The 13,986-nt window shown below is 43.1% G+C and overlaps 1 protein-coding gene across 1 annotated transcript in view; it reads left to right on the top strand.

The window, feature by feature from the left end:
- LOC110515972 (alkylglycerol monooxygenase) overlaps positions 1–13,764 on the top strand; it is a 40,347-nt gene extending 26,583 nt beyond the window's left edge. The window contains exon 13 of the mRNA XM_021594663.2: positions 13,150–13,764. Within this exon, the coding sequence (XP_021450338.2) occupies positions 13,150–13,230 (81 nt within the window). The 3' untranslated portion in view covers positions 13,231–13,764. The remainder of the gene's footprint in view (positions 1–13,149) is intronic.
- Positions 13,765–13,986: the final 222 nt, after the last annotated feature.

Genomic DNA, 13,986 nt, shown 5'->3' with positions numbered 1-13,986 from the left:
TTAGAGCCCTTTGAGAGAGAATGCCTGGTAGCAGAAACACACTGAAACGCCTGAGGTTAAGGGATCATTTGGGGCTATGGAAAGTCTGAGAGAATGACATCATCTGAATGCTCCCAGGGATGGAAAACAAATCTCCTCTTTGGCAAAAATGAAGGGATTTGAAAGAAGTGTGGGCTAATAGTGTTTTCTCTAAGTAAACAGTCCAAACTACTGCCTGTGTGAAATAGTATCCGTCAATGTGCTGGGGTTCACGTCACTCAACAGTAAGAAATGGTTTATATGTGTTGTCAAGGCTCATGCCAGGTAAGGCCATGGAAATCTAAATAGATTGCTTGTTTTTTTGTGGTAATTCCTGAAAGCCATTTCTGAGTAGGAGTGCTGATCTAAGGATCAGGCGCCCCCGTCCATATAATATTATTAATTATGAGCTAAAGGCAAAACTGATCCTAGATCAGCACTCTTGCTCTAAGACACTTTATGAATAATGACTTGATATCCTCAAAAACCAAAGCACACCATAATGGTTGTCTTAGGAGTTTAAATAATTAATTAACCCTTAATCGTAAATGATTCATCAATGAAATACAAAACCATTACCAATAATATACAACATGACTAGATGTCAAATTTACAATCCAAGGAAACACTTATGTACTTATGTACTTACAGACTCATACGCCATTTCTCCTTCAAATCCAGCTGTTGTCTAACTGGTCCAAATTCCATGCCGCAACAACAACAACAACAACGCTCTCAAAACAAGTTCTGTATGTATTAGTCACAATATAATAAACTCAAGCCGTAGATACAGACAGACAGGTGCTGTTTAGAACCTAAAAGGTTTCTTCGGCTGTCCCCATAGGAGAACCCTTTAAAGAACCCTTTTTGGTTTCAGGTTGAATCCTATTTGGTTCCAGGTAGAACCCTTTCCCCAGAGTGTTTTTACATGGAACCCAAAATAGCTCTACCTGGAACTAAAAAGGGTTCTCCTGTGGGGATAGCCAAAGACCCTTTTGGAACCCTTTTTTGTAAGTGTAGAGATCCTTGCTCACAGTGAATCATATAATGCAAGGCAATCTTTGTTGCAGGGGAGCTTATCCCTCCCAAAAAGAAACAGAAACACAGACATGCACACCCACAAACACACATACTCACTTTCTAATTTACAGTGCCTTGCGAAAGTATTCGGCCCCCTTGAACTTTGCGACCTTTTGCCACATTTCAGGCTTCAAACATAAAGATATAAAACTGTATTTTTTTGTGAAGAATCAACAACAAGTGGGACACAATCATGAAGTGGAACGACATTTATTGGATATTTCAAACTTTTTTAACAAATCAAAAACTGAAAATTTGGGCGTGCAAAATTATTCAGCCCCCTTAAGTTAATACTTTGTAGCGCCACCTTTTGCTGCGATTACAGCTGTAAGTCGCTTGGGGTATGTCTCTATCAGTTTTGCACATCGAGAGACTGAATTTTTTTCCCATTCCTCCTTGCAAAACAGCTCGAGCTCAGTGAGGTTGGATGGAGAGCATTTGTGAACAGCAGTTTTCAGTTCTTTCCACAGATTCTCGATTGGATTCAGGTCTGGACTTTGACTTGGCCATTCTAACACCTGGATATGTTTATTTTTGAACCATTCCATTGTAGATTTTGCTTTATGTTTTGGATCATTGTCTTGTTGGAAGACAAATCTCTGTCCCAGTCTCAGGTCTTTTGCAGACTCCATCAGGTTTTCTTCCAGAATGGTTCTGTATTTGGCTCCATCCATCTTCCCATCAATTTTAACCATATTCCCTGTCCCTGCTGAAGAAAAGCAGGCCCAAACCATGATGCTGCCACCACCATGTTTGACAGTGGGGATGGTGTGTTCAGCTGTGTTGCTTTTACGCCAAACATAACGTTTTGCATTGTTGCCAAAAAGTTCAATTTTGGTTTCATCTGACCAGAGCACCTTCTTCCACATGTTTGGTGTGTCTCCCAGGTGGCTTGTGGCAAACTTTAAACAACACTTTTTATGGATATCTTTAAGAAATGGCTTTCTTCTTGCCACTCTTCCATAAAGGCCAGATTTGTGCAATATACGACTTTGTTGTCCTATGGACAGATTCTCCCACCTCAGCTGTAGATCTCTGCAGTTCATCCAGAGTGATCATGGGCCTCTTGGCTGCATCTCTGATCAGTCTTCTCCTTGTATGAGCTGAAAGTTTAGAGGTCAGGTCTTGGTAGATTTGCAGTGGTCTGATACTTCTTCCATTTCAATATTATCGCTTGCACAGTGCTCCTTGGGATGTTTAAAGCTTGGGAAATCTTTTTGTATCCAAATCCGTCTTTAAACTTCTTCACAACAGTATCTCGGACCTGCCTGGTGTGTTCCTTGTTCTTCATGATGCTCTCTGCGCTTTTAACGGACCTCTGAGACTATCACAGTGCAGGTGCATTTATACGGAGACTTGATTACACACAGGTGGATTGTATTTATCATCATTAGTCATTTAGGTCAACATTGGATCATTCAGAGATCCTCACTGAACTTCTGGAGAGAGTTTGCTGTTTGAAATATCCAATAAATGTCGTTCCACTTCATGATTGTGTCCCACTTGTTGTTCATTCTTCACAAAAAAATACAGTTTTATATCTTTATGTTTGAAGCCTGAAATGTGGCAAAAGGTCGCAAAGTTCAAGGGGGCCGAATACTTTCGCAAGGCACTGTAACCAATGTAATAACATGTACAGTGAGCTCCAAAAATATTTGGACTGACAATTTGTAAAATTATTTTGACTCTGTACTCCAGCACTTTGGATTTGAGAATGTTAGAGATGCACAGATATCATAACCCGAAGACATGCTAACCTCTCACCATTACAATAACAGGGGAGGTTAGCATTTTATATCACACTCCCAAGACATGCTAACCTCTCACCATTACAATAACAGGGGAGGTTAGCATTTCTGGGATGGTATATTTGTCCATCTAACTTTCTCCTTATGTTGTTCTTGGGAATTCGTCACAGATGTTTGTCATTTACTCATGAGGAGGTAGATGAGGAAAAATAGGATGACGAGGAGTAAAGGAGGACCACAAAGCCCTACGCTAATCTGTCATGCTATTCCAACCCCAGTACTAAATCAAATCAAATGTTATTTGTCACATGAGCCAAATACAACAGGTGTAGACCTTACAGTGAAATGTTTACTTACAAGTTCTTAACCAACAATGCAGTTTTAAGAAAAATAAGTGTAAGGTAAAAAATAGATAAGTAAGAAATAGTCTGCGTAGCCATTTGATTCGCTGTTCAGGAGTCTTATGGCTTGGGGGTAGAAGCTGTTTAGAAGCCTCTTGGATCTAGACTTGGCGCTCTGGTACCGCTTGTCATGCGGTAGCAGAGAGAATATCTATGTCTATGACTAGGGTGGCTGGAGTCTTTGACAATTTTTAGGGCCTTACTCTGACACTGCCTGGTATAGAGGTCCTGGATGGCAGGAATCTTGGCCCCAGTGATGTACTGGGCCATACGCACTACCTTCTGTAGTGCCTTGCGGTCGGAGGCCGAGCAGTTGCCATACCAGACAGTAATGCAACCAGTCAAGATGCTCTCAATGGTGCAGCTGTAGAACTTTCTGAGGACCCATGCCAAATAAGTTCAGTCTCCTGAGGGGGAATAGGCTTTGTCGTTCCCTCTTCACAACTGTCTTGGTGTGTTTGGACCATGCTAGATTGTTGGTGATATGGACACCAAGCAACCTGCTCCATTACAGTCCCGTTGATGAGAATGGGGACTTGCTCGGTCCTCCTTTTCATGTAGTCCACAATCATCTCCTTTGTCTTGATCACGTTGAGGGAGAGGTTGCTATCATGGCACAACACGGCCAGATCTCTGACCTCCTCCCAATAGGCTGTCTCATCGTTGTCGGTTGTTGTGTCTGTGACTATCATTAATGTGATGACGTGCTATTTTATCAAATTGATACCTAACATTTCATTGATTACGTGATTTAATTAAATCATGCAACAATTAACTTATTAATAACCTGGGGCACCACGGAGAAGTTTATTTAAGGAGTTCCGTCTTCCGAATTAACTCTTAGAGATCAAAAAATCTCTTAAATTTCAGTCATCAATCAGTCATGAATTATTCTTTACCTTCTATCAGTCTCATCTGCACGAACCCTAGTTTCCATAATGAATCAGCAATATACAAATTGTCTTAACTATTTATTTACAAACTAAATAGTCACGGAAATACATCACAAACAAACAGTAGATATTGGTTACTAACAATGACAGAAAAGTCCCTAGTGGGCTAAACCGGTATGACGGCTTGGTAGTCAAAGGAAAGGGGTGAGGACTGGGAGAGCGGGAAAGACAAAATGGATTCACTACACACAGTCTATAATTATATTCATTGAAATGCTAATCCTTTGCACGTGAACGTCCGTTCATTCGAGAATAATTGCAATGTGTATATATATTTACGCCCGTATGTTGTTGTTGTCTTCTCTGTTGGAATCCTCGATCGTCCTGTAGGGTTCATCAGAGTCTCTGGTTAACTTTCCCAGAAGTCACAATGTCTTTCAGGGTTGTAAGTGGTTAGGATGGATACTACAGAGTATCATTCAGAAATGTTATCATGGAATAGATGCTTCGGCTGTTGTCGGTATTCTTGTTCTAGACTTAAGTAACTTCTAGCTCCAGACTAGTAATTATACGTCTAAGATTTGCTCGTATTCTGTAGTGATCGATAGTCTCAGAGTTGAACCATTTCCAGCCGTGTAGCCAATGCTCCACGTGGTATGGTCTTGTCCTTTGGTAGAGTTGTAGTGCCAACTATTTAAACATGTTGTGTCAGCTGCATGTTTTCTAGTCTGATGTGCATTTCTTCAGGAGTGGGTTTTAACCTCTGTCGAAGAAGGGGTGGTTCTATGACGCCTAATGTGATGTCTGGACTCATGGGGGTGTGGCCACTGACTAGTTCATCTTTATATGAAAATCCATACTCTCATTTAGAAGGTTAATATTTCATTACACACAAATAGTTGTGTCATGTTTAATCATGTTTAATCACATACGTTTCACAATATTTTAGAAATGGGAAATGTACACTTTAAGAGATACCATTTTGTGTGTTTCCTGTCCTTCATGAAATCACCAAATGAAACGCACTCGTCATAACTGTCCCTTAAGTGTCCATGGACCATTTCCACATTCTCAAAAGTGGAAATATTGTTCAATTTTCCCATTTTGGGGATTTAGGAGTTTGTCCAAGTCTCTTTGTTCTGGTAGACTCTCTCAACACTGCATGGCAGTTTCTAACAGGTATTTATGACCTGTCGTAAAGTCATAAAACTGTGGAGAGACAGAGAGGGGGGGGGGGGGGGGGGGGGGGGGGGCTATGATCCTCCTTCCAGGGCACGTAATGATACGGTGATCAGGCCTACCACTGTTGTGTCGTCGGCAAACTTAATGATGGTGTTGGAGTCCTGCGTGGCTATGCAGTCATGGGTGAACAGGGAGTACAGGAGTGGACTGAGCATGCACCCCTGAGGGGCCCCCGTGTTGAGGGTCAGCATGACACATGTGTTGTTACCTACCCTTACCACTGAAAATGTCAGGGAAGACACTTGCCAGTTGGTCAGCGCATGCTCGGAGTGCACGTCCTGGTAATCCGTCTGGCCCTGTGGCCTTGTGAATGTTGACCTGTTTAAAGGTCTTACTCACATCGGCTACGGAGAGCATGATCACACAGTCGTCCGGAACAGCTGATGCTCTCTTGCGTGCTTCAGTGTTGCTTGCCAGTAATTTAGCTTGTCTGGTAGGCTCGTGTCACTGGGCAGCTCACGGCTGTGCTTCCCTTTGTAGTCTGTAATAGTTTGCAAGCCCTACCACATCCGACAAGCATCGGAGCCGGTGTAGTACGATTCAATCTTAGTCCTGTATTGATGCTTTGCATCAAGGGCATAGCAGGATTTCTTATAAGCATCCGGGTTAGAGTTCCGCTCCTTGAAAGCGGCAGCTCTTCCCTATAGCTCAGTGGGGATGTTGCTGTAATCCATGGCTTCTGGTTGGGGTATGTACGGTCACTGTGGAGATGACGTCATCGATTTTATTGATGAAGCCAGTGACTGATGTGGTATACTCCTCAATGCCACTGGAAGAATTGTAACCTTTATTTAACTAGGCAAGTCAGTTAAGAACAAATTCTTATTTACAATGACGGCCTACCCCGGCCAAACCCTAACTCAGACGACGCTGGGCCAATTGTGCGCCGCCCTATGGGACTCCCAATCACGGCCAGTTGTGATACAACCTGGAATCGAACCAGGTAATGTAATGATGCCTCTAGCATTCTAGAATCCCGGAACATATGCCAGTGTGTGCTGGTAAAACAGTCCTGTAGCTTAGCATCTGCGTCATCTGACCTCTTATTGACCGAGTCACTGGTGATTCCTGCTTTATTTTTTGCTTGTAAGCAGGAATCAGGAGGATAGAGTTATGGTCAGATTTGCCAAATGGAGGGCGGGGGAGAGCTTTGTATGTACGCATCTCTGTGTGTGGAGTAAAGGTGGTCTAGAGTTATTTTTCCTCTGGTTGCACATTTAACATGCTGGTAGAAATGAGGTAAAACGGATTTAAGTTTCCCTGCATTAAAGTCCCCGGCCACTACTAGCCACTAGCCAGGATGGTTGAATGTGATCATGCTCCAGGTTCCTACAGTACAATACGCTAACAGAGTAGAGGATGAGAGGGAGGAGAAGACAGAGGTGGAGGTGGAGCGAAAGAAGGGAAGGAGGGAGGGAAGGATTGTTCTCTCTCTCTCTTACAAGCCCCTGGGGTTCCATCCATCTTCGCCCTTCTCTGTGGAATCCCATTGAACTGATTTACAGAACGTCCACTGAGACTCTAGTTCTAGGGCTTTGTCTTGGCCTGATTGCTCCATCAAAGCACACCGGGCTTGATTTTGCAAGGCAGAAGTCTCCCCCTCTTTCCCTCTCTCTTTCTCGCTCCTTTGTTTTTTCATCCCTTGTTTCTGGACCCACTCCCATCGCGCCGCGGCTGCCAACTTTCCGCCTGCGCTCTCCGGAGTGGGCCGCCTCAACGCTGGAGCCACCCAGAGCATTATGGGTATTAGTAAGATCGAGACTTTCATGGCTGAGGCTTACAAGTGTATCCCAAATGGCATCCTATTCCCTATAAAGTGCACTACTTTTGACCAGAGCCCTATGGCCTTATGCTCAAAAGTAGTGCACTATAAAGGAAACAGGGTGCCATTTGAGACATGACCCTAAACTTCCATGGCTGAGGCTTTAGATTGTGCCAAGCCTATGGCTTTTGCAGTAATGACAGTGTAATAGTGTGTAGACACACAGCCAGGAGGTCGGGATGGTGAATTATCCTTCACTTTCGCTGACCCCAGAACAGTAGAAAGGGGAAAGGCCTCATGGACCAAATAGGTTTGTAGTGACCTTGGATCTGTCCTCTGACATCCTTGGAGAAAATAGTGCTGATAAGAGTGGAAAGAGTAGACTGAGACACTGAAGGAGTCCATTTGTGACTTAATCATGACTATTTTGCTACATTACTACTGCACAAGCTATATGTGCGTTATGTGGGTGTCTGCGCATGCGTGCATACGTGCATTTGTGTGTGTGTCCCCGTTTATCTGTGTTTCTGTATGTGTGTGTTGGAGAGTGTTTCCCATGGCTCTTGTACAGTTGTTAAGCACCAGACAGAGTAGCCTCTCTGGAGAGACATTAACCTGCTCAGCATCTCTCTGTTGACTGGGTTCAAAGACAGGAGTCAAGTGTGTCTGCTTATAGTGAAGAGGGAGGAACTAGACCCAGCAGGAGAGGAGCATGTGTGTGTTTGCTACATATATGTCCATGTGCCTACCTTCGAGCATGTGTGTGTATTTGAGTGCATGTACAGTACATTCGGAATGTATTCAGACTCCTTGAGTTTTTCCGCATTTTGTTAAGTTACAGTCTTATTCTAAAATAGACTAAATCGTTTTCCCCCCCTCATCAATCTACACACAATACCCCGTAATGACAAAGCAAAAACAGTTTTTTTTACATTTTAGCAAATGTAATAAAAAATGTAAACTGAAACATCACGTTTACATAACTATTCAGACCATTTACTAAATACTTTGTTGAAGCACCTTTGACAGCGATTACAGCCTGGAGTCTTCTTTGGTATGATGCTACAAGCTTGGCACACCTGTACAGTATTAGTTACCCAGACTATTTGCACCCCCCCCCCCCCCCCCTTTACACCACTGCTACTCTCTGTTGTTGTCATCTATGCATAGTCACTTTAATAACTCTACCTACATGTACATATTACCTCAACTAACCGGTGCCCCCGCACATTGACTCTGTACCGGTACCCCCCTGTATATAGTCTCGCTATTGTTATTTTACTGCAGTTCTTTAATTACTTGTTACTTTTAGGAAGCAATGTGCTGTAAGGTTATTATGCTGTGACACCTGTTGTATTCGGCGCATGTGACTAATACAATTTGATTTGATCTGATTTTGATTTGGGGAGTTCCTCCCATTCTTCTCTGCAGATTCTCTCAAGTTCTGTCAGGTTGGATGGGGAGCGTCACTGCACAGCTTTTTTCAGGTCTCTCCAGAGATGTTCGATCCGGTTCAAGCCAGGGCTCTTGCTTGGCCACTCAAGGACATTCAGAGATTTGTCCCGAAGCCTCTCCTGCATTGTCTTGGCTGTGTGCTTAGGGCCGTTGTCCTGTTGGAAGGTGAACCTTCGCACCAGTCTGAGAACCTGCTCCAGAGCACTCAGGACTTCATCATGGATCTCTCTGTACTTTGTTCCTTTCATCTTTCCCTCGATCCTGACTAGTTTCCCAGTCCCTGCCGCTGGAAAACATCACCAAAGCATGATGCTGCCACCCCATCCTTCACCGTAGGTCGACCGATCAATCGGAATGGCCGATTAATTAGGGCCGTATTTTTGGACACCGATTTGGCCGATTTTTTATTCTTTTTATTATTCTTTTTTACACCTTTATTTAATCTTTATTTAACTAGGCAAGTCAGTTAAGAACACATTCTTACTTTCAATAACAGGCCTAGGAACGGTGGGTTAACTGCCTCGTTCAGGGGCAGAACGACAGATTTTTACCTTGTCAGCTCGGGGGATTCAATCTTGCAACCTTACAGTTAACTAGTCCAACGCTCTAACCACCTGATTACATTGCACTCCACGAGGAGACTGCCTGTTACGTGAATGCAGTAAGCCAAGGTAAGTTGCTAGCTAGCATAAAACTTATCTTATAAAAAACAATCAATCAATCACAATCACTAGTTAACTACACATGGTTGATGATATTACTAGTTTATCTAGCGTGTCCTGCGTTGCATATAATCGATGCTGTATCATTGCTCCAATGTGTACCTAACCATAAACGTCAATGCCTTTCTTAAAATCAATACACAGAAGTATATATTTTTAAACCTGCATATTTAGCTAAAATAAATCCAGGTTAGTAGTTAATATTAACCAGGTGAAATTGTGTCACTTCTCTTGCGTTCATTGCATACAGAGTCAGTGTATATGCAACAGTTTGGGCCGCCTAATTTGCCAGAATTTTACCTAATTATGACATAACATTGAATGTTGTGCAATGTAACAGGAATATTTAGACTTATGGATGCCACCCGTTATTTAAAAAACAGAGCGGTTCCGTATTTCACTGAAAGAATAAACGTCTTGTTTTCGAGATGATCGTTTCCGGATTCGGCCATATTAATGCCCTAATGCTCATATTTCTGTGTGTTATCATGTTATAACTAAGTCTATGATTTGATAGAGCAGTCTGACTGAGCGATGGTAGGCACCAGCAGGCTCGTAAGCATTCATTCAAACAGCACGTTCATGCGTTTGCCAGCAGCTGTTTATGACTTCAAGCCTATCAACTCCCCATATTAGGCTGGTGTAACCGATGTGAAATGGCTAGCTAGTTAGCGGGGTGCGCGCTAATAGAGTTTCAAACCTCACTCGCTCTGAGACTTGGAGTGGTTGCATGGGTAACGCTGCTTCGAGGTTGGCTGTTGTCGTTGTGTTCCTGGTTCGAGCCCAGGTAGGAGCGAGGAGAGGGACGGAAGCTATACTGTTATACTGGCAATACTAAAGTGCAAATAAGAACATCCAATAGTCAAAGGTATATGAAATACAAATGGTATAGATAGAAATAGTCCTATAATTCCTATAATAACTACAACCTAAGTCCTCTTAACTGGGAATATTGAAGACTCACGTTAAAAGGATCCACCAGCTTTCAAATGTTCTCATGTTCTGAGAAAGGAACTTAAATGTTAGCTTTCTTACATGGCACATATTGCACTTTTACTTTCTTCTCCAACACTTTGTTTTTGCATTATTTAAACCAAATTGAACATGTTTCATTATTTATTTGAGGCTATCCAAGTGGGCTTTCATGTGTCTTTTACTGAGGAGTGGCTTCCGTCTGGCCACTCTACCATAAAGGCCTGATTGGTGGAGCGCTGCAGAGACGGTTGTCCTTCTGCAGGGTTCTTCCATCTTCACACAGGAACTCTGGAGCTATATCAGAGTGATCATCGGGTCTTTGGTCACCTCCCTGACCAAGACCCTTCTCCCCCGATGGCTCAGGAAGAGTCTTGGTGATTCCAAACTTCTTCAATTTAAGAATGATGGAGGCCACTGTGCTCTTGGGGACCTTCAATGCAGCAGAAATGTTTTGGTACTCTTCCCCAGATCTGTGCCTTGACAAACTCCTGTCTCGGAGCTCTACAGACAATTCCTTCAACCTCATGGCTTGGTTTTTGCTCTGACATGCACTGTCAACAATGGGACCTTATATAGACAGGCGTGTTCCTTTCCAAATCATGGCCAATCAATTTAATTTACCACAGGTGGACTCAAATCAAGTTGTAGAAACTTCTCAAGGATGATCAATGGAAACAGGATGCACCTGAGCTCAATTTCGAGTCTCAAAGCAAAAGGTCTGAATATTATGTAAATAAAATATTTAATACATTTATGCTTTGTCATTGTGGGGTATTGTGTGTAGATTGATGAGGGAAAAAATGTGTTTTAATACATTTAAGAATAAGGCTGTAATGTAAAAAAAATCAAGGGGTCTGAGTACCTTCTGAATGCACTGCATGCATGCATGCATACATACCTACACATGCGTGTGTGTGCACTCGTGTGTATCCCTGCCTGCGAATGAGGGAGTATGTGTTTGTGTCTAAGAATCTCCTAGCCCTGTTATGCAGATGTTTGAGTATTGCATCTCTCTCTCTCCCTCCCTCTCTCTCCTAATGTGTACTGTAGGCAGGCTAGCCATATGGACGGGAGGGGAGCTCTGGAAACATCCCATTACAAGTCATATATCACACTCCTGACAGCACCCATTTTGTGCTGTTTTCATTTCAATCATGAGTGCAGCTGCATGGGAGAACTCAGGGCGCCACCATGTTAACCCCCTACTGCCCAGGACTGCCACAGGTACCCCAATGTAGGGAGGTTGGGAGTCAAAGGTATGAGAGGAAAGGCTACCGTCTCACCTGGTGGCAGCTTTCTTGACTATTCAATATATCACTTTATTTATCACATGATGGCCGAATAGTCAATGCAGTCTCGACATTACTGTAGAAGTGTATCCTCCTTGGTCAGAAACATATCTTGATTTGGACCCAAGAAAACAGAAACTACTCAGAAATTAAGATCTACCACATGCATTTCTATTTGTCCTGCTCTGAGCCCATTTGTTTGACTCATTGGTGCTCTAACGAACTACCCTCTCTTGAAATCAAAACAAAGTGAGTGAGAGTGGATTTGTTGAGATTCCTACTTGGTGAACCAGTGTTCTCTGTTCGTAGTGCTTATTTGCAGACGATCAAACCCCCGCTTCCGCATGTAATCTATCCCACATGCAGTATTTTCCCAGAGAAGTCTATTAAAATGTAGCTTAGTACGGCCAACAGAGAGATGGGAGTAGAACCAATACTGTACTCCCGGTCGATCCAACAGACAGCTCGGCCTGTTATGTGATTTGTGGGGTACTCCTGAGGCCTTGCTTCACTTTCGATCCCAATCCATCTCCGGGATGGGTACAGCTCACATCACAACGTCATGTCTCTGTAAAGTGCTGCAGTGTAAAAAGGTATGTCCGCCCTAGACGTTGAGGCTTTGGTCTCAGGCCCAGGTTGCCTCCCTCTCCTTTTCTCTTTTCTTCAACCCCCCCCTCCTCCTTCCTTCCTTCCTTCCCTCCCTCCCTCCGTCCTCTCCTTCCCTCCCTCCGTCCTCTCCTTCCCTCAGTGGGGAACCTGTTGCCAGGACAGGTAGTGAGGGGCGGAAAAGCGGGGGGACATTCCAGGCCCTGTTGTGCTCTCTCATTCCCTCCCACTCTCCCTCTCGGAGGAAAACAGCTGTGGCGTCCAGAGGAAACGCTGCTTTTTTCCCATCAGGCCGTTGCCTGTGATGGACAGGGGCCTGGTTTGGCTTGCTCTGCGAGGTAGGATGCAGTTTATGGGCCAGATCACAGAGGGAAAGGGGGTCGGGGGAGGAGGGACAGGCGCCACAGGACAGCTTTTGGCAGAATGTTCTGGCATATTCCCCCGTGGCGTTCGACTTCTTGACCCCAACATGAGAGCATCATGGGAGATGATTTTGCCCTACTCCTTAACCTTTGCCGTTCCTTATGTGTCCCGCGCTAATATGTCTGGCTCACAGTTCTTCTGTGTCTTCTTTCAATCATGTATTAAGTGAAAGATGATGCTGTGTTATTATTCTCCTTTATCAATTGTGGGGCAGATATAATATCGATCGATACTTCCTTACTATCCTATGTATCTAGATCTGTCAGTCTGACCATCATGTCCAGTGAATGAATGCATACAATGGTACACCAAATATGAGGGTAAGAGAATGAAGCAAATCAAATCTACTTTGAAGCAATCCAGAGTATTTTAAAAAATGAATGTTTGTTTGGGGTAAGTGCTCACGAACAGCATCTAGTCCCAACAAGATGTAGGTGTAAAATGAATCAGTCAGTACTCACAGACACCTAATAAAGTAAAGAACATATTGGCCTAACGCCTATCTCTCTCTCTCTCCCTCTCTCTCTTTCTGTAGGCCTTTGTCTCCATCTCCCTGCTGTACTGGGGCCTGCAGACATTCAGCCAATTGATTTCAGTCAAGAAGAAGACAACATGAGATTGTCAGGTCCCATTGGCTTACTGTACCTGGCTCCATCAAATGTTTGAAGGACTTTAGCCATGACTTTAGGTAGCCACACTTTCCCACATATTAACCAACATACAAGCTTCTATGAATCATATAATATATGTAATGTGCATATCTTGCCTCATAATAATATTTGTTAATGTTTTTAATCGGACAAGCATAGTGTGTATGAATGGCCATAGGCACTATACCTTTATGGCCATGCTTAGTGTTTCTACGTTTCTTATGGAAGGTAGCTTTTCTGATTTTGTTCAAATTGTACTGTTATATGGTGCTATTCAGTGATTGATTGATGACAATCAATGTAATACATTCCTGTTTAGTGAGCCATTGAGAATATTATGAATGACTTTTAAAACTGTCTTCACCTACACCTTTACCTGTACAACAAATACCTCCTAAAACTGCAGGGTAACTTTTCCTAGGATCCCTTTTTTCATGAAATGTAATACTTCTTAACTCTATATTTTTCAGTTCCATTTTTCACTAAACAGTTTTCTGTTACCAGTCTCACTCATCATTTTAGCTGGTCTGTAGGCCAGCAGTACAGCATGCTCGACTAAATTAGACAAGTTTCAGAAAAAAACAATGTATTAGATATTCATGTATTTTATATAACTAAAACTGTGATTCATTCGTATTAGGGTATCTAAATAAGTAACACTATAGAAGCATTCTCTACCTCACTACCATGGGCTGGAAAATAGTTTCAGGATTCTGCACCAG

This window comes from Oncorhynchus mykiss, chromosome 3 (genome assembly GCF_013265735.2).
Source record: "Oncorhynchus mykiss isolate Arlee chromosome 3, USDA_OmykA_1.1, whole genome shotgun sequence".
Lineage (NCBI taxonomy): Eukaryota > Metazoa > Chordata > Actinopteri > Salmoniformes > Salmonidae > Oncorhynchus > Oncorhynchus mykiss.
The sequence above is the reverse complement of the archived record's forward strand: the minus strand, read 5'-3'. Positions and strand labels throughout refer to the sequence as shown.